The sequence below is a fragment of the Ooceraea biroi genome, chromosome 8 (assembly GCF_003672135.1).
Source record: "Ooceraea biroi isolate clonal line C1 chromosome 8, Obir_v5.4, whole genome shotgun sequence".
Taxonomy (NCBI): Eukaryota; Metazoa; Arthropoda; class Insecta; order Hymenoptera; family Formicidae; genus Ooceraea; species Ooceraea biroi.
This window is the reverse complement of record NC_039513.1, coordinates 13935434-13962606: the sequence shown is the minus strand read 5'-3', so window position 1 is coordinate 13962606 and position 27173 is coordinate 13935434. Positions and strand designations below refer to the sequence as shown.

Sequence of the window (27173 nt, the reverse complement as noted above, 5' to 3'; positions counted from 1 at the left end):
CACAAAGTTCCTTGAACTTTGTACTTCAACTAGTCGAAAATATCATGTTCGCAACGTGCGTTCGGAGAGCGTTCTTTGAAGACCATCTGTTTCTACTTTGCGCTGAGTTTTGACGAATATATTCACATTCTGCTCTGAGAAAACAGGAGAATTTTCCGATAAAACATCACTACTACTGTGCAAAAGATCGTGAGTTGTGTGTGATCAATTTTGCAGAAACTTCCGAGAAAGATATTTCTGAAAAATATTATCATTCTTCAAAAAAAGCAATACGAGAAATATCGTTCGAAATTTTAAGAACTTGACAAGGAAAATTGTGGTTTGAAACCAATAATGAAACAACTATTTTGGAATGTAACAAAAGAGCATTATCTGTCATACTTAAAGTCATGCATTGTCCAATTTTATTCGAATCTGAAACGGATACAATACATTTCTCAATTCTTGACGTCGAGATTGCTTCGCGAATTTAGCACAATAATTGCATTAAAAATCAGAGCATGCATATGTCCGGTATATCGTGCGGGTGATACATTAGCGAGGTCCGAGACGCGACCTCGCACGTCCAATCGGCGATAGGTCAGCGCGCGTGACGTGGGCACACGTCAGGGTGGAATACGGGGTTACCGGTGGTGTGACTTGATGAAGTGCACTTGAATGTGCTTGACGCGAAGACGCTGAATATGCACACCGGCCGGCCGGATGCCGGCTGTCGGCGCGATGTATTACCGCGGATCTTATCCCGACCTCCGTTGTCATCCATATTGAACGTGATCTGCATTTCAAAAACCCTCGTTGCGCGATTACGTCTCTCTTTTTTTCTCTTTTCCTCGAATCCCACATTCTCCCCGGATCATTGTCGCGTAAACGGTCGACGAGACCGCGACTGGAATCACGCGAGAACGTTTTTCTCCCTCCCATGAAAATCGATGGATTTCAAGGAAAGAATGAAGAAGAATTTTCATAGAACGCGAAAACGACGAATATAATGAGAAACGGCAGAATAAAACGAAGACAAAAATATGACAAATAATATGTATCGATTATTTCGAGAAGAGTTAATCGTTCAACCTCACTTATGTGAACCAAATTGCGGGATTTCGCAAGGAGGGATCAATGCAGGATAAGGATGGAATAAAATATGTAAAGTACGATCTCGTGGTTTTTTAGATGAATCGTCTTAGAATCCTGGGCGTCATTGTAAGTTGTATAACGTCGGTGATTAAAAAGTAATCGACAATGGCACTTGCAATTTCGTATCGATATTAGCATAAACAAGATAAACAGTGTCGCCATCGCGCTGGAAAGAAATAGTATAAGCGAGTTGTACCCGCGGAGCGGTTGCAGCAGCACGTTTTCGTATTCTCATCAAGAAAAATATCGTTCTTTTTCCCGGAATGCGATATTAGTTCTTCAGCCTCCTTCTCGTATCGAGAAGGGAGACTTGTATGTACATATATATGTATAAAATACTATATATAGGTATATAGTATATATAGTATATACCGGCGGCCGTTCGTGGTGCTGCATCCCTTAACAAGATCATTACGACCGCCACGACATCCTCGCATCCAACGCGGCCGCGTTCTCGGGAAACTTTTCCAATAAATGAACGAGAGAAAACGTCACATATACGCGATAGAAAAATCGAGTCACGTTCACGATGCCGGTTTTCATGGAATAACCGGCTGGGAAAGAGGGAACGAGCGATGAAATAACGTCGAGTGCGCGCGATACGCGATTCCGAAAACAACCGCGCTGTAAAACCGCGTGGTACTTTCTAGTGATGCTTGCACCAGTTTCGAATTACCGGCGATACGAAAAGCAAATATTTTAAATTCGACAAGCAAACAGATTACTGAAGTATCTGTATGTGTACAAATACAGACGTACATGTAGATCCGCGAGTTTAAAAGGAAATACAAAAAAAAATATGAACACATTTCGCTCTGGATGTGAGGATTTCGTTCGGTGTGGCATTAGATTAAAACTAACGGTATTATCGGGGGTGGGTTGATAGGGGTGGCTCGCAGCCTAAGGGCGACGTGAGCTTACCTTGCTCCCCCTTTCATTAAATATGATTTCCACATCGAGGATTGGCCCGAATTGCTGAAAAAAGATATTTATACGTTCACAATATATAAAATAATATACATATATAATACGCTAATAATATAATTTTCGAATTTTCTAACGTAAAGCTCTTAAAGCAAACTTTCCATTTTATTAAATTAGTAATTAAATTTTAATAAATCTTATTAAAATTGGCAAAATTTTAAGTTTAACAAAATTTCGAAAAAGGACATTCTAATTTTTGCATATCTTTGTCAACAAGTTAATAAGTACTCATCTTCTAAGAAAAAAGGAAATAGACGACACAAGTATACGCATCGTTTGTGTAGCTCGCAATAAAAGAGGGTGCTTCCCCATCGATGCGCGTGCAACGGAGGATGTCGGGTAAACAGGGTGACGAAGAAAGAAATCGTACAAAGACTTACCCCGAACATCGCCCTGAGGTCAGGGTCTCGGAAGCGGAAAGGTATGTTGCTGACGTGCAAGCGCTTTGGTTGACCTTTGAGGTCGGTGCCCTGTGTCGCCGTTGCGGGTGTCGTCGCGCCTGAGGTGACAGGTGCCAACGTGGCAGCCTCCACTCCGCCTTCGGGGTTGGTCTCGTTACCGGCGCCTGGTGTCGGAACAGGTTGCTGGCCACCGCCACCCGCAGCTGCGGCTGCCGCCGCCATTCCAGCCACCGCGGCCTGGAACACCTCCGACTGTCGTCGGAAAAGCGAGAAACGGTCGTTGAGACTTTCTTCATGTTGATCACACGCAGGAAGAAACGATTAACAAGATCTCGACAGAACCGTGTCAAAAGCGGCGTCCAACTCTAGCTCTAGATAGATTCACTTGCTAGTACAGTTTATTATATCGCACATTATAATGTGTACTTATTTGATGATGTAGCTAGGAAATTTTCTAGTTTGGCAGACCTACTCTTGTGTATGTGTAACCATATTGGTCTCTCTGCTACATTTTATATTTATAATATTTTTAATTATATTTAAATATGTAAGAGAGCTAGACGACAACAGGTAGCTATAAGTATTGAGATCTCCAATATCGGTTTTATTACTACATATATACAGGGTGTCCCGGGTTTTAACCGACAAACTGCGGGAGCATATTCTACTAGTGGAAATAAGAAAAAATTCTTATATCGAGTTTGCTTAGAAATGCTTTATTACAAAGTTATAAACCAATATTCAAAAGAAATATCAGATAAGTAACAACGGATTTTTTCACAAAAATAAAAATTATCTACGCAATGATTTAGTGACGCATTTCAAAATGTTGTCCTTGCACATCGATACAAGCTAGACATCGACGTAGTACAGAATTTGTTACAGTACGACATTCCTGAAAATTTTGTTGCATCTCAGTAACTGAATTAGTAATTCGATGCTTTAAATCTATCTGGTACTCTCCTGTTAGGAAATCTACGTTGATACTCTCGTACGGCAGCTCGTGCATTTCCGTCATAGAATCTGTACACGAAATGAATATCGGTGTATTCCTCATTTGAAAACACTTTTGGCATTCTGATAGTAATTGCTAGTTCACGCGACGATTGAAATCTAACAGCTACGGTTGTGAAAGTAACAATCATACTGAATCGTTTCAACATAGTGAACATGAATACATGTGAATACACATAACATAAACATCTTCGACCTTCCAAATTCTACACTATGTTCCGTTGTTACTTATCTCATATTTCTTTTCAATATTGGTTTATAACTTTGTAATAAAACATTTCTAAGCAAACTCGATATAAGAATTTTTTCTTATTTCCACTAGTAGAATATGCTCCCGCAGTTTGTCGGTTAAAACCCGGGACACCCTGTATAATATCTATTGGGTTGGCCAAAAAGTAATTGCGTTTTTATCCAATAGATGGACATACATGTCTTGAAATGTAACTAACTTCATTCTAAACCGCAAATTCATTATGTAGGTTAACAACTCACAGTTCAAGCTTGTTTTACAAAAAGAAAGTACACGATTTCGTTAACAATTGTTTCTTTGCCGTCGATTTCAAAATGGAAAATCAAAAAGAACATTTTCGTCATATTTTCTTTTGTTACTTCCGAAAAGGGAAAAACGCTGTGCAAGCTCATAAAAAGTTATGTCATGTATATGGCGAAGATGCTTTAAAACTGCGGCAGTGTTAAAATTGGTTTACTAAATTTCGATCTGGAGATTTTAATGTGAAAGATGCACCACGCTCAGGAAGGCCAATCGAAATTGATGATGACAAAACAAAGGCACCGATCGATTCCAATCGGCGTTTAACGACACGAGAGATTGCTGAGAATCTTAACATATCGAAATCGAGTGTTGAAAACCATTCAAAACGACTTGGATATATTAGTAAGCTCGATATTTCGGTACCACATGAGCTCAAAGAAATTCATCTCACTAAGCGTATTGACATCTGCGATTCTCTTTTGAAACGTGAGGAAAATGATCCATTTTTAAAACGTATGATAACAGGCGACGAAAAATGGATCGTCTACAACAACGTCAAACGAAAAAGATGGTGGAGCAAGCGCGATGAACCTGCTCAAAGCACTTGAAAAGCAGATATTCACCAAAGAAAGATTATGCTGTCAGTCTGGTGGGACTGTGTATTTTGAGCTGCTTGCAAGAAATCAAACCATTAATTCAGACGTATACTGTCGTCAACTGGATAAATGAAATGATGCCATCAAACAGAAACGTCGAGAATTGGTGAATCGCAAAGGTGTTGTGTTTCACCATGATAACGCTAGACCACATACAAGTTTGGTCACTCGTCACAAATTGTTGCAGCTTGGATGGGATGTGTTACCATGATGTTACCACCTCCACCATATTCGCCAGACCTGGCACCATCAGATTACCATTTGTTTCGTTCTTTGCAAAACGCCTTGAATGGTAAAACCTTTACTGCTGATGAGGATATCAAATCGTTGTTGGAATTGTTTTTTGTTGAAAAAGATAAGAACTTTTTTGAGCGCGGAATCATGAAGTTGCCTGAAAAATGGCAAAAGGTAATCAAACAAAATGGACAATATATTGTTTAATAAAGTTTTTGTTTCCCATGAAAAATTCGCCTTTTATTTATATAAAAAAAAACGCAATTACTTTTTGGCCAACTCAATATAATGTATTTAATCCCGTATTACCGTTTATTAGCGTGAAGATCGGTTTTTATTAGCGTGTGTTTACCGCGAGAAGATCGGATGCGAGAGAATGGAGAGATACGCGAGTGATAGATGCGCGAGGTAATTGGCGCACGACGGCAAGTAAATCAATAAAAAGCAGAAATGCAGAACTGTCAAGACTAACGAATGTCGCGCGCGGCGAGCGGCGACAATAACTCTGTGATGCGGCAGCGAACTTTACTTGGTGATACTTTGGCGTTAGAGTTGGTGTCAGCGTGTATTACCGCGGTAATATACGTTGACATAATACACACAGCGGGACGAAGACTTGATGCGAGGTGTAATGATGATTGCGCACGCGGAACGATGAAACATTGCTTCATTTGCGATAAATGACGGCGCGCGGTGTAATTATGCGAAATGAAAGGACTTATCAAACATTCCGTGCGAAAATACATGTGCACTGTTAATTCACGTGTCAACGACAAATAGGCGGCAAATCGGTAACGAAAGTGATCAACGTTATTTCGTGATTCGACGATGAAACGGCAGATTCGATAGCGCGGAAAATAACAACAATGCTCCATCGAGTGAAATACCGCTGAATTTTCATGCGATCACATGCGCGCGTGATATCTCTATTATATGCATCTAGGTAATAAGAGAAATTCATTAACCCGCGAGACTTAAAGCAAATGTATGCATAATGCATTGCCGGCGTTGCGTGGTGCTATGACTGATTATGCCGATAAAATGATAAATCGCCGCTACTAGTCTCGCGTTAATTAATTCTCTTTCAGCGCCATAATAATAAATTAATGCGCAATAGAAACGCAGGGGTATTCTCCCGCTGCGAGAGCACACTCGAAACTTTCCCCGCCGTGGAAATGGCGTCACCGGTCGCGGGTAAATAGAACTACCGGGTCTCGAGGCGACGCTACAAGAGCAGTACGTAACATCCGGTTATAAAATTTCGACGTGACGTTCCCCGCAATCAAGATGTCTAAGACGCGGGATTAGACCGCGTCCAAGGTCCATCCAATCTCGCGCCGGCTGTAAACGATGATTTACAATGCACGTGTAAAGCGGCCGGCGTACCCGTAAACCAGGAAATATGATCGTTCACGTTAAGTCGGGAACTCGCGGGCGGAAGCTGCAAGTGGTAATATCTGAAAGTGGTCAGCCAAATGGCCGACCTTATCGCGCCTGCACTCCTAACAGCCGCCGTTGAATGTGCGCGGTCGGACGCAAGCGTGCAGCTGCTGCTCGCAGAGAGAAACAGAGAAAGAGAGAGAAAAGGAGGAGGGAGATAAAGAGAGAAATTTGCGCGATATTGGGAACGTACCAAGTCATTACTTTACTTAGCGATCCATTCCGCTCGAGCGTGCAAACCGCCCGCGCGATCGCGCGGGAACGCGGAGAACGATAATGCCGACCTTTCCCAAATTACCCCGGCGAGGCAGGGAAACAGAGAATCTTGAGTGACGACGTATTACTTGAAAATCGAGAACAGCAGATTTTCTTTCTTGCCCAGCGAAATTACTTTGGAGCTTTTAAAAGCTTTCAGAAAGGTCAACATGAGTTTTAAGTGGAGCGCGCGAGTCGATTTTCGCGCTCGGATTTTAATGGAGTCACGTCAAACGTGAGTCTGGCTATTGACCGAGCGAATCAGGACGGTAAACATTTGATCGAATATTCATTCTGCGCTTCCGGCACTGCTGATTCTGCCGTATTGCTTGTGCTCGAGCAGCATCGCGACCGCTCGAATCGCTCATTACAGATCGCCCGCACTTCTCTCATCATCGGATGATTCCCGGATAGATTTATAGGCCGCGACGGAAGAACGAGAGAGCACGTCAATACTGTGCTGCCGGGCACGGTTTTATGATGGCAGAAAAAAAGCTTGTTTCGCGGGAAATTGAAACTTTTTTTCCCTCCCGTCCCAATCTACGCGTACAAAAGGGGTGGCGAGCGTTGCGGTGGCGGCCGGAAATTTAACGGAGTGGAAAGCAGAACGAGCCACTAAGTCTCTCGTACGACGCGAACCGTCCACGAGAAGAGCTCACCTTGGTCCCGACCCCTTCAGGCAGCGAGAGCTATGAGCGGAAAAATTTATTAAGGGGGAAAATTTAGCGATTTTTTCCCCTGGCTGTCTCCCGCAGATGAGCACTTTGAGTATTCTTCACGAGATGTGTCTCGCGACAGATTTTCATTTGTCTGAAAAATGAATGTGGCACATTCATTGTGTGTTGGCGATATGCCGAGCTTGTTGACACGTTATTTATGTCACCGCAATCGATGTAATATCATCTCGACAGGGAAAACGAGTTAAATTAATCATGGAAAGATTGTAATATCATTTGGATTTCTTAGAGGAAAACATTTTGTCGAAAAATGTGAAGTTTATGATTTATAGCTATAAAAATATATATTTTGCTTTATTTGTATTATTTATCGTCAATCTATCTTGAGAAATCTTATTTTTCTAAATTATTGTCTTATCAATTAATAGAAACATTTAGAAGAGTGTGAATGTTAAATTATCAAACGTGGCTTTTATCGACGAAAAAAGAAAGTTGACGCTAGCACTTTTATAATGTGAGCGGTTTCGCGCAGAAAGTATCTCAAACAGAACGAGAGCGTCTTTTTTCGCCTTTCTCGCGATTGGACATCGTCGTTTCAATTTGACGAAATTATTCCGATTTGATGAACGACGTTCGCAGCATGAAATAATCGGAATTGCGTCCGCATACTTCCTCTCTTGACTTTGCGGATATTGGCGCCCGGTATTCGTACAGGGTCATTATTCTTCCCGAGACTTCGACGTATTCGCGCATACGTAAAAAGCACGACGATTGCATTGCTGCGAAGGCATTTTCCCGTTAATTCCATTCGTTCATAACGAGATTCCGCATCGATAGTAGAGTGCGCGAAAGACATAAATAAAAATGAGAATTAATCAAAATGTAAAAGACTCGCGAGGAAAAGTTCTATCGTTTCTGTGATTGTTTGCTACGCGTCCTGATCTCGGCATTGTACTTTCCGTATTTATCGTGCTCTTAAGAAAGCATTCATTTTTAAACTCATTATATCGCTTTTCTAATTCAACTGCAGAAAACTAAAGAGATATAAGAACAGAAGCAAGAACAATCAGATGCAAGGAAACATTCATTTCTCTGAGAAAATCGTGATGACTTTTCATTCTTTATCCGTTATTTCTCACTTCGCACGATATTTTCCCGTTAATTAACGAACACAAATCACGTAGAACATTCTTGTCTCGGGTTGAGCAAATTTCGCACGGTAAACCGGTGAAGCTGACAAATGAAATTTTTCCCTTCCCCGGGTCTCTCGGGCTGCTACCTTCGTTAGTCGGCTGCGCCTCTATCCATCCCTGTCAATAGGAATCGGCATCCAAACGAACTGTTTGATATTCCGACAGCAAGCTCCGGCAGGAGATGCGCGAAGTACAAGCCAATTGATGCGGACATTTATTCCCACAACTTTCGGTATAGCGGTGTTCGTTGCTTCGGGCGAGTAGCTTGCAAGTTTGCCGCAACGGCGGAATCGTTGGGCAAATTTCAGCGGGACGTGCTCTCACTCCACGTAGAATTCATATTAACTGAAAGTACATTTTGCCCGTAGCTTCGTCCGCTTTAACACAATCGCAGTTTGTTAGCAATAAAAGGTTTATCTAACAGCAAAACTGCGAAGGCGCGCCCGCGCACGGAGAGTGATGAAATATTATGTAAATGGGGGCGAAGGGGAAGAGAGAGAGAGAGAGAGAGAGAGAATTGGCTATCGACGTATAATAATTGTGCCGCGTGCTAACGACATTCATATTTTATTGCAACATTAAGAAAACGCCGGCGAAATCGCTACTTTGCGAGAACTCACGGAATGCGCGCGAACGAGATACGAACGATTTTTTTATTCCTCACGATTTCTGTTTCACGTGCGTGACGTGTTTCTTTCGTGTATGAAAAAGTTGGTTGCATACAAAAAATCGCCGTGCGAGAGAAGTGGCATTGCACGCGAGATAAATCCGGTAAATTATGCAAGCCGCGCAAGACGGATAATGTCATCAGACGACGAAATGCACGCGAATTCTGTACAGTTCGAGAAGCTTTTAGACCGGCATGAATAATACAGACATGTCGTTGCTACGGCAAAGATTTACAGCCGTTCGCGCCAAAACTTGGAGCTATTTGTTTGCTCCTTCCTGCCTTCTCTCGCCTGAAAAGATCAGCAGAAGGATTTACGGAAAAATAAATGAAAGAAAATGAAAGACCGACAGCGAAAGAATATCACAAGCAACTTTCAGTGTTCTCTTTCGTTTGCGTTCTCGCGTGATCGACGTTGTATTTATGTTGCAAGTCAAAGAGTCTGTGTTGGACTTCATCGAAGAGTAAAGTTTCACTGATTTCCCCTAAAACGAAATTTTATAAAGAGATACATAGTTGTTTTTGTTCTTCTCAAACGATGATACGAGATATCTCAAGTTGCTACGCTTCGCTGCGGAACGGGAGAGGAGAAAGAGAAAAACAACTATTAATTGCAGGTAAGAGCATTAGAGTAGCGCAGAATTTAAAATTGTCTCAGAGGATTGTCGTTCAAAGTTAAAGTGCGAGAACTCGCAATCGTGCGACAAGCGTTATACTTTGCAAGCCGCGACGAGCTTCCGAGCTTTTGTAAGCAGCGCGAGTCTCTAGTAACCAAAGAGGCGATCGAGAAGAGCATTCACCGTTACAAGAGGCGTATGTTCCGGCGTATGATCTTGCGATGCAATGCAAAAAGAAGCAAGAGGAGAACGCTGCAGCATAACGGCGCGGAGGAGGACGCTCTCCGGCGTCGCGACGGCAATCTCGCCGGCTATCTCGGCAAGTTTTCCGGGTGCAACTTTATATTCATTAGCGACGAGTTGCCACGGTGGGAAGAGGAAAAAAGGGCCGGGAAAATTTTCGAGCCGCTGCTGCGGGGCGCGTCGCGAAGTTTCGCGCCGGTGAACTCGGTGAATGGTGGCCGGGGTACTCTCGGCGTATTCGAGTGTCGGCAAAGCGGCACTCGACGACTTTCCCGTGGCTAACGAACGTCGCTGAATGCCGGCGCTCGCTTTCAGCGAGCGAAAAAAATATGAAGCTGGAGAAACTTCCGCGCTTCACGACGTTTTCGATAGGTATTTTTTCGTATGAATGTGTAACGTTCACAATGCTGGGGAATCTCTTTTCTTTCTCCCTCTCCCATGTCTCCTTCCATCCGTTTATCCCTTAAGGGGGCATATACGTTTGTCGGTTTCAAAAAATTGATTTTTTTTCTTTCCATTTTTCGCCAGTTTGAACCTTCAAGAATGTTGTCCTAAAACCGTTTTTTGAAATTCGAATAAGTAAAGAAGTTACAACGCGTTTTGTCGGGCAGCGCACAGGCGTGCGCCTGCCGTTTCTGAAGCGGCGCGCAGGTAGAAGGGTCGGACCCTCATGCAACGGTTTCTTTTGTCCCTTTACAATAAAACTTACTTTTGAGATTGAAGTATAGGTATTTTCTAATAGATGATGATGCTGTAAGCAGTGCTCTAAGCTGTTTTCAAGCCGATTATTCATTTAGTTGGCGTCGGTTGCGTGATACGGACGATTCTCGTTGTTTGTGGAGTACATGTCACGATGAAATAGGTGTAAAAGTTCTCGAGAGTCACGGGGAGTGAACAAATTTCGAAAAAGTTTTACGCGCAAGCGAAAAATGCCGCCCAATAGGTGGCAAACGGTGTATCCAAGCGGACGTCCGAGCACAGCATGCGATGCGGGAGGCCCGAATAAGCCGTCGCCTCGCTAAAAACCAACAAATGGAGGCAAACCTTGTGCAGGAGGATTCCCTGTATGGCCCAGGAATTGACGATGACGTGTAAGTTGAATAAATTTAGTTTTACAATAGAGTAAACTTGTTCCAAAACTTTAAACGCGTTTTTCTCAAAACCATGTTTTTAAAGTCGGTTACAATGATAACTTGAAAAGACGGATCAACCGATCTGCCTTTTTTTTTTATTGAAAGCTTATAAAAATCGCTTGTCGTTGTCGTATCGGATTTTTAAAATTCCAATTCTTTCTACTTTTTTTTAAACAAACAAAACTGAAATTTTGTGCCGAAAATCGGCACTCTAACTTTAAAGGTCCGCCATTTTGTTGAAAATTCGAATTTTAAAAATCGGATACAACGACAAGGAAATTTACTCTTCTTTAAGATGCCGTTTGAATTTTGTGTTTCAGATGAACAGGCACGGAGATATTATTGTAACCGCGGAATGACGAATCGCGTGCACGGTTAACTACACGACGGTGGAAGGGGGGGATTTTGTAACCCTATTATTTCAATAAAATTTGTATAAGAAGTACAAAAGGTGTACTTTATTATGCAACAAGTCCCATTTTTATAGTTTGTGTCTTGGCTCTGCAAAAAATTCATGAAAAATGCCTTTTTTGGGGGGCTCCAAACGTATATGCCCCCTTAATTAATTTAAAATCTGCATCTTAAGGCGAAGCGTGCGTAGAAAGGAAGTAGGTACTCTCACGAGACTTTTATGGCGAACCGGTAATGATGTCAGCTACAGAAACGTACACTGAGAAAAATTTCCATCGAATAAATAGTGTTTCCGATTAAATAGTGTTTCTGATTGTTAATTTTGTTTTCCGATTAAATGATGGATATGTCCGATTACCTTCATCGGATATCCGATCATGTTCTTTGTCTTTATATAAGTTAATCGGATATATATCCGTTACTATGTAATTGGATTATCCGATTGGATAGGCTATGATATTTTTCTCAGTGTATGTTTCGCATTACGGAATGTATCTTGCCCGCAGTTATACGATATATCATGATTAATGATACAACATTGAAATCCTTGATTGGCGTATTATTCAATAAATTTCATCAATTTTGGATATACAATTCATGATCAACATTGCCCATATACAGGGTGAGGCACCTAAAGCAGGCCACCTGAATATCTCGGCTGTTATTGGTGATAGAAAAAAATGTGTCAGACCAAACACTTGCATGGTTTCGAGGGACACATAATTTGTTCTAAATAGTTTTTTATTAGGTGGACGCGTAGAGGTCATATGAAGGTCAACTTCGTTTTTTTAAATGGTATGATATGTTTTTTTACGTATCATCTAGTAGAGCGTTTGAAGATGCGCACATTGATCTACGGGTTAAAATCATTCAAGATCAATGAAAGCCAACTGTAAGGGAAAATAATTTACTTTATATTGCCTAGAGTTCTCTGCTATTAAAAATACTGTAAACTCAGAAATGAAAAAGTTCTAGCCCTTAGAAATTTTTTCTTTTCCGAGAAGTTCTGAGTTGTTGATATCTATATTTTTTATATTGCCTAGAGTTCTCTGCTATTGAAAATACCGTAAACTCAGAAATGTAAAAGTTCTAGCACTTAGAAATTGTAGCCTTCAGTGACCTTGAATGACTTTGACCTGTAGATCAATGTACGCATCTTCAAACGCTCTACTAGATGATACGTAAAAAAACATATCATACCATTTAAAAAAACGAAAGTTGACTTTCATTTGACCTCTACGCGTCCGCCTAATAAAAAATTATTTGGAACAAATTATGCGTCCCTCGAAACCATGCAAGTTTGGTCTGACACATTTTTTTCTATCACCAATAACAGCCGAGATATCACGTTGAAGAAGAAAGCAAGGAGATATATCCAACATAATACAATGCTCAGGAATCATTAAAGGAGTAAATCCCGTCGGTTTATCTGGCAAAGCGTCTACGAATCCCGACACGGTTGCGGGTGGAAGTTCCTTTGTCTACGACGGGATGACTTGGGCGATTCGGGATCAGGAACGGCAGGAAGTAACGTCGTTAAACCGGATTACATTTCGGTCACGGTACGTCTTTGGTAGCGGCTGAAATCTTCGCGCGGGACTGTCCACACGGCGGATTGTCGGAACGAGGATTGTCTCGAGAGCAAGTTAGCTCCGATGGAGGACGATTTCGCCTAATGCTGGGAAACTCGACCACGATGTTGTTACATCCGTGTGCACTAGATAACTAGACGTGCACGCACCATGTGCGTTATATACGCGGTTATATACGGATACACGTAGTATGTTATAACATAACAGTGCACAATGTTCTGTCGCCGAAGCCAGAGTTACCGGTGGCTACGCTTACAAAGCGAGTTCAGGCAAAGTAATAGAATAGGAAATCCGTGTGTAGATTAATTTGCGGATGGATATATATTTCCGCAAGAACGATGTTAACGAGTAGACCTACAAATGAATAACCACTCTTTTTAACAGAATATATTTGAAATTTACAAATCAAGCGACAGAACACCGACTTATTTATCGTAAGAAAAGCGTAAACATCACCGAATATCTATTTTGGAAGCAATAGCATTCATTTCATCGTTACCTGTAAAATCAAAGCCAAAATCCGGCTACATATTGCAACTACAATCCGCTATGTTGCAGCGTGTTTTGCAACAGGATCAAGTAAACGATTGAAGACGCGTTCAATATTAATCGCGTGTTTAACCATGCTATTGTCTCTGCAGTTTGTCATACGAGCGTGGCATGTTGAGTTAAATTTCAATTAATATCAAATATATATTGTCTCGTCTACGAGGGAGTTCTTGGACACGAAATTAAACATAGTTAAGCATATTTAAATATATTAGAAATATATATACAGGGTGTCCCATTTTATATTTGTCAGTAAAATATTTCGATACGACGTCGTTTCAGAGAAAAATGTTTCAGACAAAAGTTATATGGCTTCGAGGGGGCAAGATGATGATATTCTCAATTTAATTGTAGATGGCGCCACTTTCGAGATTTCATCATGGCGGCCATTTTTTTAAATGGAAGTCGATTTTTTTCTCTAAGTAAAAGTTGTAGCTGACAATGAGGCGAATACAACGGTTTTTTGTTTTTTGAAATTGGACCATTTTTCAGTGAGTTACAGCGTTCCAAAGTATACTGTTTTATAATTTAAGTATACACATAAACCAAATCTTGAAAAAAAGCACCCCAATTGTAAGAGGCAAGGGAACTCACATTAATAAAGCACCCCGAAGGGAACAGAAACCTACTACGTCCACGCCGTTGTTCCTGGGTAGCGCTAAAAGTAGGATAGTTGATAGAACGGTACACTTTGGGTAATGCAAATGCCGGCAGTATTGTAACTTGTAGTTCTCATAACTCGAATAATATTTAACGAAAAAATACTTTATTATAGTGTTTTGAAAAGCTCTCGAGGTAAGCTACAAGACTGTATAATGAGAAATAAAGAGATCTATTAAAAAAAAAGTTAACCTTCACATAAACCTTGACAGGTGCACCCAAGGTCAAATCAGTGGCAGCATCTTATGTCCCCCTTGAAGTCATAAAACTTTTGTAAGAAACATTTTTCGATACAAGATTTGGTTTATGTGTATACTTAAATTATAAAACAGTATACTTTGGAACGCTGTAACTCACTGAAAAATGGTCCAATTTCAAAAAACAAAAAACCGTTGTATTCGCCTCATTGTCAGCTACAACTTTTACTTAGAGAGAAAAATCGACTTCCATTTAAAAAAATGGCCGCCATGATGAAATCTCGAAAGTGGCGCCATCTACAATTAAATTGAGAATATCATCATCTTGCCCCCTCGAAGCCATATAACTTTTGTCTGAAACATTTTTCTCTGAAACGACGTTGTATCGAAATATTTTACTGACAAATATAAAATGGGACACCCTGTATATTAAATATAGCTCAATACACATATAATCCAAAACTGATTAACTGATTAACTCCAAAGACGATTGATTAATCCGTTCAAATTTATCTAGAGAAGTCGTCGTGACAGAACACGCCTGTCTTCCTCGCAAATCACGTCGACGATTTATCCGAGTCAAAAATTTACGTGCAGCAGATTGCGTCCGTACGAGCGATCGTGTACGCGCGACTCGGCCATAACGTTCCGTGATTCCGTGATATAACGTGCGCGAATAACGCAATTGCGCTGCCATCCGCTCGGAATGGATTCATGGCAGAGAAAGGCAGAGAAGCGGAGATGGTGGCGTGGCAGGAGAAGGAGACGGATGAGGAAACGGGAGGAAATACGTTCCCAGGTGATTCTCGCGTGCGTGAAACTGCAGCCGAACGAGCGTACGCTTTTCGACTCGACGACTAACCCGGACTCGGCTAACTGACCAAACGTATGTACCATGGGACAAAGCAGCCGCAACCGGAACCACCACGACATTGTTCACGAATTGTTCCGTCCTCCACCCACTTTGGTCCCCTCTGACCAGTCATCAACCTTGCTTCGCGATTAATCGAACTCGCGTGTTCCGAATTCGCTTCGTTAGCGAGAAGGAGCGAGAGTCTCTCTATTAATGCTTCGCGATCGCGAAATGAACGCAACACGTTCGCTCATGAAGATTCGCTAACGAAGAACATTCTTGATAATATAATCAACGTCGAACAAAGGCAAAGCGATGTACTTGAATCGCAGCACCGTCGCAGGGAAAATTCCTCTTTTCCTCGTGCCTGATCGATCTTTCTTTCTCGCCTTGGAGCCGACAGGCACCTCCGTGACGAATGATCAAAGAGCGTAATTTTCAAAGTGCCATATTCTTAGCCTCGAGATGGAAACAGCGAAGACTACCGGGGAACCTTTGCCATCGCGAGCGAGTCCGACTCCGCAGCAATCTCCCTTCAATTTGCGATACTTGCGATTGCATCGTGATGGTGCGGGTACCGCAGGGCATCAGGAAGCAAACACGAGGTGCGCGATGCATAATGTCACGAATAATCGTACTCCTCTCTACAACTCGAGAGTATGGAGATTGTTTAGCCGTTTAACATCAAGATCCGATTCGGATACCCGGCAGCGATCTGTTAATTCAATTTTGCGTCGCGCGCGTATGGTATCTCGTTCTCGGATTCACGGGAAATGAAACAAAACCGCTCGACTCGCGGGTCCGAGTTTGAAACGCGCGAGAAGTCGCGATGAAATACGAGGAGGAAGAGACCCGTATTAACCGTATACCGTCGATGATGAATTACGCAGGATTTACATTTACGTTTACGTATTATACTTTTACGCCGCGTTTGTTACCGTTTTGCGTTACGCAGTCCGAGCGCGAAATCAATTATCGTCGTCGTCCAGCTTTCCCGATATTTATTTAGCATTAACGCGATTTCGTCGTTATCCTCTCGGCGCGTTTCGTACCGATGGTCGTAAATCAGGGGGTGGAAACCTGGCCGCGGCGTCTCCGATGGTAATGAATCGGAGGGGGAGATGCCCGATGGCGAAAACGGCATTGTAGCGCGGAGTTTCCATGCACCACGTCGATATGTCGTATGAATTTCAAGTGGATTAATGGCACGGCGGATTATATCTGGTAATCGCGCGTATCTATCATGCGGACGACATCGCCCTTTCCCCCGACCGGTGAACCGACCGATTTCAAACAAAGAGAATCGAAAGCACTCATGCCCGTCTATTAAAACGCGATTACTGATTACTCATTTAGCACTCGTTATGTGCGCAGATGGACCGATCGTTAGCGAGTGAATTTACTTAAAAAACTGACACCTGAATATAAAAAAAGCGTTTGAAAAAAAGAATCGAAAAATTCTGAATCTTGTATTTCCATCGCGAGATGGTATCGCGAAACTCGTAAAATCGAATGATTATTTCATGAACGATTATTTCTGCAAAACGAGTTCAAACGCGAAAACGATTCGGCTTGAAATGTTTTTTTAATTTTTTTCTAAAAGAAAATACCACGGATAAAAGTTTTAGATGAAACACTCAACGTTTCCATGCACGATAACTGTACTTTAATTTAGAGACAAAAAAATGCTCTTTCGGTATTCAAGAGAGTTTGTTGAGAAATACAAAATTCACGAACGTTTTCGAAAGACTTTCGTTTTGAATGCGAGATCACGTTGCAAGTTGTAAATGTAGAATTGAATATATTATAAGTTGAGCGCAAAACAGTCGAGAATAACGCGATAAACTGAATTGCAGTTAATGAAAGGAAGTTTTAGTCGAAATAAATAAGTCCACTTTTGATCGGAATGCGGCATGACGCTTGTGTACTTCCAGTTAGGTTGTGCGACATTGATTATGTTCGCTAACGAGGGATTACATTTAAATTAGAGCTTATAACAGCTTCGAGTGCATCAAGATAGAATTACCATTTCTATAATTAACATCAATTAGACATAGTTTGCGGATTTAATGGATTTCTTAACTCAATTGCAAGATAAGTCACTCTCAAGTAAGATCGTTGTTTTTCTGAAAATCGAGTCGCTTTAATGCGGTTTACTTGTACTTCGTGCTAAGTAACTGATTTCTACATTATCAAGTTTTTTAAATTAAACCTCGTTTTCTTCGTCATTCTCGCAATATTGATGTTCAAATAAACTAATAAATTAATCGTTTTCATGATACCGGTTTCTTATCTGCGTTGCTATGCGCCAAACTGAAATTGAAATTTCATAGAGAAACGTCAGTACACCGCTTGTCCAACTTGGTACACCAACGGGAGGGAAATTCTTTTATTCAACGAGTAAATCTATACTGTCCATCGTGCGTTCTGTTATGAATTACAAGGGCCCATTCGTGGAATTCACTGGTCGTCGACGCGACATAGCGTCTCCTCCTCATTCATACGTGTCCGGAATCATTGACTGGGATCGCAGTACGTGATGACCGCGCCTTCCCGACGCATTGGAGAACACTGAAGACGAGGACGGTGCGAGGCGCGGCTCAAGTTGAACTGAAGAGATTCTCCAATGATCCAATGGATGGAATGTTCACGAGAATGTCGAAGAGCCATGAAAGGTCGTTTCGCGGATCCGCAACGTGCAATTTTGCATTGTCACGGGTGACCTGGACATTCCCATCCCTCCTCTCCCTCCGAAAAAAGAGGATATCCAGCCACTCTATGGCCTCTGCTTGCGGTTTCGGTACACCTGCCCGAACGACCAATAACGTGCACCAGCATGACCTCGGTGTCACGGTGTATTACATTACGTGTTCGCGAAGGGACAGGCGGAACATAGTCCTATGAGGATATTTGCTCCCATATAGAATACGACGTGTCCTTGTACAACGCGAAAATTACTTGGAGGACTATACCTGTCGATGTGCGTAGGATGTCGAGCTCGTTTGCAATTGCTTCTCGAGTCCTGAGCCTTGTAATTGATTTTTTCAAGAATACCAGTCGATGGTATTTAATTTAATTTAATTAACTTCATTATCATAATTGACGACTGAGTTTCCGCATGCAGCGCCAATATCAATGAACATACCGGACCCTAATTAGCGTTATAGGAGCTCGTAAAAAACAAAAGATCGGATGAGTTATAACTTCCTTATATTTATGCGAGAGACTTTGCTACGAGGTCCAGCTTTTTCCGCGTGGAATTTAAAATTATCAACTCGAATTTCCGTCTTAATTGCAAAACAGCTACTTGTAATTTAATATAAATAGTAGGAGAGATTTTATTTTTCCTCTTCGTCTCATCTTACGGCTCAATTTCTTGTATCCATCGTATGCAATTAACTGCAAAGATCGTTAGAGCTAGAGCGCCGGCTGACGTACGGTTTTTCGACACGCCATGTTAATTAAAGATCAGAACTTACGATGGCCTGTTGATCGACGCCGTTCGGGGGCGGTGGCGGACTAAAGCTGGCCGCGGTCGGTGCGCCGGGGGCTGAGGGATGAGGCGCGCCCGCCGCGGGCGGTACCTGAGGCCCACCGGCCGGGGGTGCTTGCTGAGGCGCACCAGCGTTCTCCTCCTTCACTGGAACCGGTGGTGGAGGTTTAACATCACCAGCTGCACCAGCCGCCCCTACGACGCCCGCGACCCCGTTCACCGGAGGGGGAAAGACACCCCCACCATAGGGCGCAGCCATCCCTGTCTGCACCATGTGCTGAAATAAGACATAATTCCTTATAAGTTGTGATGCTCACCATGAGAACTTGCAAAGTCTAAGCCTAAGACGCAACGCTGCACTGAAGATATCAAACATTATTAAAAAATAAAATATTATTAGTATTATAAAATACAAAGTATATGTTAAATATGTGTCTAAATTAAGGAAAGTAAATACACATAGACACTCTTGTTGTACATATGTATTAATTATAATATAATTATAAGAAACGTATGGTTTTTTGTGATAAAGATTTTCAAGTTTGTAATCAAGCATTAAACGGAATCTTTCACTCTTTTTCGCGGCGATGCCACAAAATTTAAATAAAGAAGGACAATTTGTTATGAAGGAGAAAGACGGTGGAGTATCCCTGAAATGGCGAACGATCTACCATGGACACCGGAGGGTAACTGTAATTTATAGTTCGCCCTCGGATAGTGCCATCCACAATCCCGCGCGAGGCAGGTTACAGATGGTTTGTCCAGTCCTCCCTTCTTTCTAGATTATTTCTGAACGCCCCCTCGACGTCGCTACGCTGCGTGAGAGCAAAGGGAGCGATTTGTTATTCCTGCCTTGAACATTTTTCTGAAAACTCGATTTAGACCGGATTTCGCCCGATACCCGGACCAGCCGCGCGCGAACAGAGATGAAGTTTCACAACGCGGGAGTGCTGCGTGCACTTTGTTAAGTCTGAGAAATGAAGGTCTCGGTCTCAGCAATTACGGAAGATCCGACAACGACAAAGTACTGCGATCCGGATTTCACGTGCTTCATTATATACGATAGCTCAGTTCCGGCTGATAAATTAGCGAGCGCCCGAGTTTACGAGAAAATACCGAAAGCAGCGATGTAAAAATAGAAGCAGAGTGATTCATCACTCTATATAATATCAGGGAAAAGAGAAATATGTGTAGCTTAATGTCATAACTGCACAACGTGCTTCTAAACTTGATATCTTGATCATTATAATCCGTATCAACTTTGTCGACGTCAACCCAGATTTCACCAAGTTTCGCAATCCCATTTTGCAGTACGAGACATCTTGTACAGCACGAAACTGAGTTTTCGTCGAGATTCAATCGACACAGAAGCAGGGGGCAAATAAAACTCCGGTGGAACCACGAGAGGGTACTACAAATCGGGCCGTTACAAATCGAAGTTTTCGAAGTCGGAGCACGATCAGCGACTCTAACAAGAGAGACCTAACAAGAGAGAGAACGGCGAAGAGCGCGCGGAAAGAGCGTCGGCTGGAAAGAAGAGAAGTAATTTGACATGGGATCATGCGTTGTACTCAAAGAGCGATCGATGAAAGGACGTCGGGACGTGTGTCACTGGGGATTCCTTCGGGAAAGCCTTGTGGTCTGCACGTCGAAACTGAGACAAGTTCGAGAGCGAGCAAACTCGCCCACGGTAGTTCATGCCACCCTGATGCCCTTCGACTGCTCCCTATTCCACGAGCGTAGCTTAATCAACGAAAGGGACAGGGGGATAAGGAAAGGAGAACGCGCACAGTGGAGAACGTGATCCCGACTCGACCTAATTTTCCCTCGCCGGGAAATACGTCTTCGAATTGGCTTCCGGATGGCCACAGAAACCGCGCGCGGCTCTCCATCCTTGATCGCAAGGATCAAGGAAGCCGGCGTGGATTAAAAACGCATTAATCTCCCGGCCGACGAGACCGAGAGAGGAAATATGAACTTGATGACTCCCGACCGCTTAATAAAGTCGCCTCGCTTAATCGGATCTTTCTAATTTATCTCGCGCGGGACGTGCGTCGATGGAGCGAGGCGGATCCGTCAGCGAGTTCTGCTTTCATTTTGTCGCATATCATGGAACGTACGTTCTCTTCTTCGCGGTCGGAAGCTCGGGAACGCGCGATACGTTAAAATTAAACTCGGGTCACGTTAGATCGAATGACATTTAAGTCACGTCCGTACGCCCACCACCGCCCAGGCGGAAGTTCTCTTCTACTCCTCCCTTCTTCGCTTGCATATCTGAATAAAATTTCGCAACGGGAGATCACAAAACGCAGCCAGTCGAATAACTAACGACGGCGAGATAGTCCTCCGAACTTTCTTGGCATAGAAATTTATTGACATCATGAAGCAGTGTCATACGTGCTTTCGTGCTTTCGACATCTGTTCGCAAAAGATTACAGAGAGAGTTCTCCATGTGCGTATCCCCTTTCAGACGAAATCGTCAATTCCATTTTAGCAGACTCGCTCGTTCCCGCTCGGTCAATGACGGTCTAACAGTTCTTTGTCTGCTTCCTTTTTCCCTTTTTTCAAGCTCGCGAGGCCTTTCCGTGCGCGGCGGTACATACAAGGGGCCATTCAGACCATGCTTCCCCTTCGACGTCAACGGAGCGTGTCGCCACGGCTAGCTGGGCCTTATGACGATCGCGTGCGCAAGAGTACCGGGAAACATAATGAAAAAAATTTTAATGACGCCACGCTAATTCGATCAGCTTCCTCAGGCGTGCGGAGTGAACGACAAAACGCCCGCGCTCGCTCGTGAGCGGCGCGCGCGTTGCTTAATTGGATATATTCGGAACGAATGGTTACTCGAATGGTTATTTGAATGGTTGCGCGAATTGCCAATTCATCCGGCTGCCGAATCCATGGCGCTGTCGCGCTAATTTGACGATCGTTAGCTTTAATCTGTACAGCCTGTTACTGCATATTGCTTGATTCGCGATTGTAATATAATATAATCAAAAGTGAAAATGTGCGTTATAATTGCGTGTGGGATCATAATGTTCTTGCGGACTTTTGGGTGCAACGAGCACAGCCATTACGCGAAGTTTACGTAGTTGCGAAACTTGTTGAATTTTAATCAGATTTTTGTTCTCCTTTTAAAGCATCTCATTATAATTCTTAAAAGATCTCACGAAATAATGCAGAATTTTTAAAGTTTTACGATATCAAAAATTTGCGACTCTGAAAGTTCTACGAGTATGCTCACAAAGGAATCGAAAGCAAGATCCAAAGTGAATAAAGGATCATGTTACTCGATCAGCTGCCCTAATTTTCGGAGTCCTACAGAGTAACTTGAGATCGGCAGGGATCATCTGATTATCATCTGTAATCGAGTATTCGCGTGGATCATCGGTATTCAACATTATTACATCTCACATTACGAGCAGCTCACTGAGCCACTATAAGCTTCAGAGTTGTCTCAGCGAGTTGCTCTCTCCCCCTCTGACCCCGTCTCCCGTTGCCTTGGATCGATTCACGAGAATGTACCGGACAAATGACCTATTTCGAGAGTGCCATCGACCAAACAAGATGGCACTTTTCGCATGCACGTTGCCCATTCTATCGATCAAAATCGAGAGGAAGGCCAGGGACAGGCGGGTAATCAACGAACTGGAGAGTTCGCCTGTCGATTTGCTCTTCAGTTTTATTGGAATCGATAATGGAAGAAGCAAATTGCATCATGCAATGACGAACGACGCTGTTTTACGCGAATTGCGCAAATCGAGATGGACTGCATGATTGTTTCATCGACTTCCCTCGCGCGTGTTTCGCGCAGCTGAAAGTTCTCAGCTTTGTAGCTACCAAATCCTCGTGTATTGCAATTAGAACACGGAAAAGGACACAGCTGATTATTTCCTAAGTGCGTCGGTTCAAATCGGGCGATCAAGCGCCATTCAAGACAATTCGAAGACAATTGAAGATACGATTAGGGAGTTTAAAGGGCAACGCGCAAACTATGTGCGCTACCTACGGAAATACGTCAACGTCGACTTTCATGGAGACATTGCTGCCGCTTCGCGGCACGCTTCCGCAGAGCAGCTCGAAACTACCATTACGTCGCATCCAGAAAGCGCATTTTGAAATAATAATTTCAGCAGCAGCCAGCAGCAGATGCACGAGTACGTGCCGCACGAGCGCAATGCTCGTAATTTAACATCGGGTCTTCGTTTCGAGTGCTTTCGCGAGTGTGTCGGCGCGAGGCGGTTAAAGCTTCCGCGATCTAAACGGTCTTCTCGTGAAGCATTAGGATCTACAACGCGCAACGGAAGGGCGGCAACCCCTCCTCGTTCTTCCGATGTTTTGACGCCAGCAAAGCGAAAGAGCCAAGAATAAAACCTGAAATCAATAGCGCACCCGATGGAGAGAAGAGAGGAAGAGAGAGAAAAGAGAAAAGAGACAGAAGACGAGCCGGAAGAAGACGGAATTGCGACAGCGAGGAAGAGAGAAAATGGAGGGAAAGATAGGCACAGAGAGTGGATAATGGCAGGAGGTTTTCCGAACGGTCGGCGCTTAAAGCACATCCGGTGTATCATTCTGTGTGCGCTTTACTTTGTCGATAGATTTGCCGGTCTGATTGCTGAGAAATCGTCGTTCGATTGTCGATTTGACAAGGATAGGAGTACGATATCTTATCAAGAGAGCACCGCGATGTCTTCCTTACATAATGCTTTCCTCAAAGTGTTCCCCTCTCGAGCCAAGCGAGCTTTAAAGAGTATCGACGGAAATCGTAAAAGCGTTTTACGGCGCATTTTATTATTTAGCTCTCGGTGACGTTACTTTTTGCCCTCTGGATTCGCAGCGGAACGGCAATATCCCTGTGCAATTATTGCAGCGTTGACTGCGTCAGTCGTCGGCGCGGCGCAAGACCAATATTCTTTATTATTACCGCTATTTGATGTCGATCGATCCGCGCGAGAACAATAGAGTTCAATTTAAAAGTAAGCCGCCGTTCCACCCGACATGTATTTGCCGTCCGAACAGAACGTTTTCCCAGTCGCAGATTAAAACTCGAGGACGAAGGAAGACGGGCGGAAACGCTCGTTAATAATTTTTTTAATACGCGCATCGACACATCAAAGAAACTCGCTCGCTCGAGGAGATTGGTCCAATTAGCGCGACTCGGAAAAGCTCGTTAATTGCGGAACGCCGTTACCATCGCGAGGAGTTTTCGAGGCACAGCTGCTATCGCGCTAGCCGCGCGTGTTCTCGAGAGAGCTGAGCCGAACTGCGCGTTCTCGTCAATGACAAAATCCGTCAGTGACGATCCGGCCAATTGGCCATGACGCTGCGCGACTGCGGGCGAGAGCCCAATCGCCACCATTTCTCATCGTCGGTTCTTCCCTCCCCGCACAATCGCTCGCTTCCTCGTTTCCCTCGCGTCCCCGCCAAGTTAAATACTCTAATTCGCGTTAATGGATGGCCCGTTGCCAGCTGGAATGTCTCTAAAGAGCCTCTTCCCGGCGCGCCGTGCTCAAACAGAGCGCATTCATACCACATCGTCCCTCGTCGAGGTCTCATGAGAAGGCCCTTTTCAGCATCAACGGTGGGCCCCATGTCCGCCCTGTGAGACCGACTACCCCCATGCCAGGCCGTCCGAAGCAGAGATCGGCATCAACGATATTTTCAGTAATATTTTCAGCTTTGATTAACAATTATTTTGATAATCAGTAATCAACTTCGAGAAATTTATTATTAATTGATTAATCAGTAATCAAAATAAACAATTTTTCAATTACTCCAGTGATCAGTAATTTCATTTTTTTTCTCTATGGAATTGGTGCTGTACGCTGATAATTACTTAAATAATCAAGAAAATAATCCAGAAAATAATCAACTAAATAATCAAGGAACATCTGACACTGATTACTGAGTGATGAAATAATTGAAAAATTTTTCGGTCTGATTACTGATTAATCAAGTAACAAAAATATTTTATACTATAATTACTGATTAATCGAATAATTAAAAAATTTTTCACTTTGATTACTGGAGTAATTGAAAAATTGTTTATTTTGATTACTGATTAATCGAGTAATTGAGAAATTGTTCTTTTTGATTACTGATTAACCGAGCAATTGAAAAATTGCTTATCTTGATTACTGATTAATCAATTAATCGGGAATTATTTTTTCCTGTTAAATAAATAATTAAATACTCAAGTAATATTAATTTATTATTAATATTTTGCCGATCCCTGGTCCGAAGGAAATCGTTCATTTGCTGGGAGTGCCCGGAGCAACAATGCGGTCTTGCACGACGAGGCAGCGATATACATACACACGTACGCGACGGAGCATGGCGGTCGCTAAGGTCTAATGTCGTAATTACATCCGCCATCGATCGCCGGCATCGATCGGCTCTTCCGTCACGTAACGTGACATTACGTAAGTAGCCTCGCGTGCGTCTGTTTCGTCGCAAGTCCATCCGTCGAAATCTTGTACGCGTCCCGCACCGCGGCGATTCCCGTCGGTGATTGCGATGAATAACACCCGACGTCGATCGATATTATTATTCGATAACGAGTGACTATTATTATTGCTAATATAATTACATGTGCGTGACAGTGACGAAGGATAAGATGCTATCCTTCGCAAAATGCGCGTAACATGCCGAGCAAAAGGTTTCACCACACTATTCACTACGTCAAGCATCGCTTATGCTTACATTAATTCTAAATACAAAATTTTGCATTTGAATTTGATTAAATAAATCGCCACGTGAAGCATCGCTTATGCTTACATTAATTCTTAATACAAAAGTTTGCGTTTGAATTTGGTTAAATAAATCCGCACGGACTTTCCGATCGACGTAAACGTAGATGTAAACTGTAGAACGCTCATAAATAGAAATATGAAAATTTGTAAGCTCAGTGGGTGTCTCTGTTTATTCGGGCAGTCTTCATCTTGCTCGGCAGCGACGTCACAACGACGACGTGCAGCGGATCTGCGTCTCAAGCCGAGTGGATCTAGAGTTACTTGATAACGATCGGCTTGAATCTTCCGCCTCGATGAAACGTCATGGTTGAGCGATCACAGGGGATCGTACCCCGTATTTGCGCGCCGACGAGAATGACGATTTCAAAGGAAACTCGGTCTATTTTGTCGAGCGCATCCGATCTCCACAGTTCTCGCTTCTGTTTCTCTCCTCGTTTTCCTCTTTCTCCTCGATGCGCGTAGAAAAATCTGCGCGCACGTGGAGCTGACAACTCCATGCGCGCGTGCGCGCGCGATTTTTGCGCCGCTATCCTCGTCGGCAAATAAATATTAAAGGAAATTGGAGCAAGAAGTTGGCGTGCATTTCACCGCGCAAAGCCGAACGATTTCGCCCGTCGAAAAGCGGAAGGAAAAAAAAATGCCACGGGAACGTACGAATTTACGCGCGACAAATGAGCCCTCCGCGTTTGCGGCGTTTTACGATCGGCGTGTTTGTCTACGTAGAGTTCCAAGATTCCGAGAGAAATTTTATGCGCCAACCCTGCCGCTTCTTTTAGTGGCTATAAACATTGCTGCTAGACTGCGCGATGTCATCTCGGCTATCCATTTGCAACATTTCGTCGTTCCTCGTCGCGATTTCATTCCGATCGGCTCGTTCCCGCGGCTTATCCCGCCATTTTTGTCGGTACGTATTTATCGCAACATTCCGGAGATGACTGGCGTTGTAAAAGCGAAATACAAGCGTATTGTACGCGCCTCCACGCTATTTAATGTCTTTCGCGTCTGTGCATGTCGCGCGTGTGCGAAATGCACGACGGTGATGTCATTTTTATGTATGTCCCCAGATTCCCACAGAACGAAGTATTTTTAATTGAAACCAGAAGGCTCGGAAAGCTTCACACGGAGACTTGCGGATTTATTTTATTCGTAAAACTCGCTTGCGGAGAAAGGGAAAAATTTCAAAAGTTCAGTTTGACGTCGGCGTTACCATGCAAGACTTACATATCGCGTTTCCGACACAGAAATATTAAATCTAAAGAATCGAGAAAATATGCTGCGTTCTACGAGGTGAAATTGCGGTGGCGAATCGATAAACCCGTGTGTTTACGCGGATACAGGCTATTTTGCCGTGTATAAATATACGTGCTATCCATATTCATCCGCTGATATAAATTAATACGATAAAAGTCACGCGGCTTTTATCGCGTTTCTGCGTTTCTGTGAAACGTTCAAATTACGTCCGATTGATTTATCGAGCAAAGTCGCGCATTGTCCGCGACGATGTCCGCGAGCGTGGAAATCTAAA

The 27173-nt window shown here is 43.1% G+C and overlaps 1 protein-coding gene across 10 annotated transcripts in view; it reads right to left on the bottom strand.

Annotated features, from left to right (window-relative positions):
* The window catches only part of LOC105275019 (RNA binding protein fox-1 homolog 2), a 298261-nt gene that overhangs the window by 89113 nt on the left and 181975 nt on the right, over nt 1-27173 (bottom strand). For all 10 annotated transcript variants that reach the window (XM_026971670.1, XM_011331608.2, XM_011331606.3 and 7 more), the window contains 3 exons: nt 18883-19173; nt 2499-2771; nt 2056-2109 (listed from right to left, as the gene is read on the bottom strand). In XM_026971670.1, coding sequence (XP_026827471.1) covers nt 2056-2109; nt 2499-2771; nt 18883-19170 — 615 coding nt within the window. In that variant the 5' untranslated portion in view covers nt 19171-19173. The remainder of the gene's footprint in view (nt 1-2055; nt 2110-2498; nt 2772-18882; nt 19174-27173) is intronic.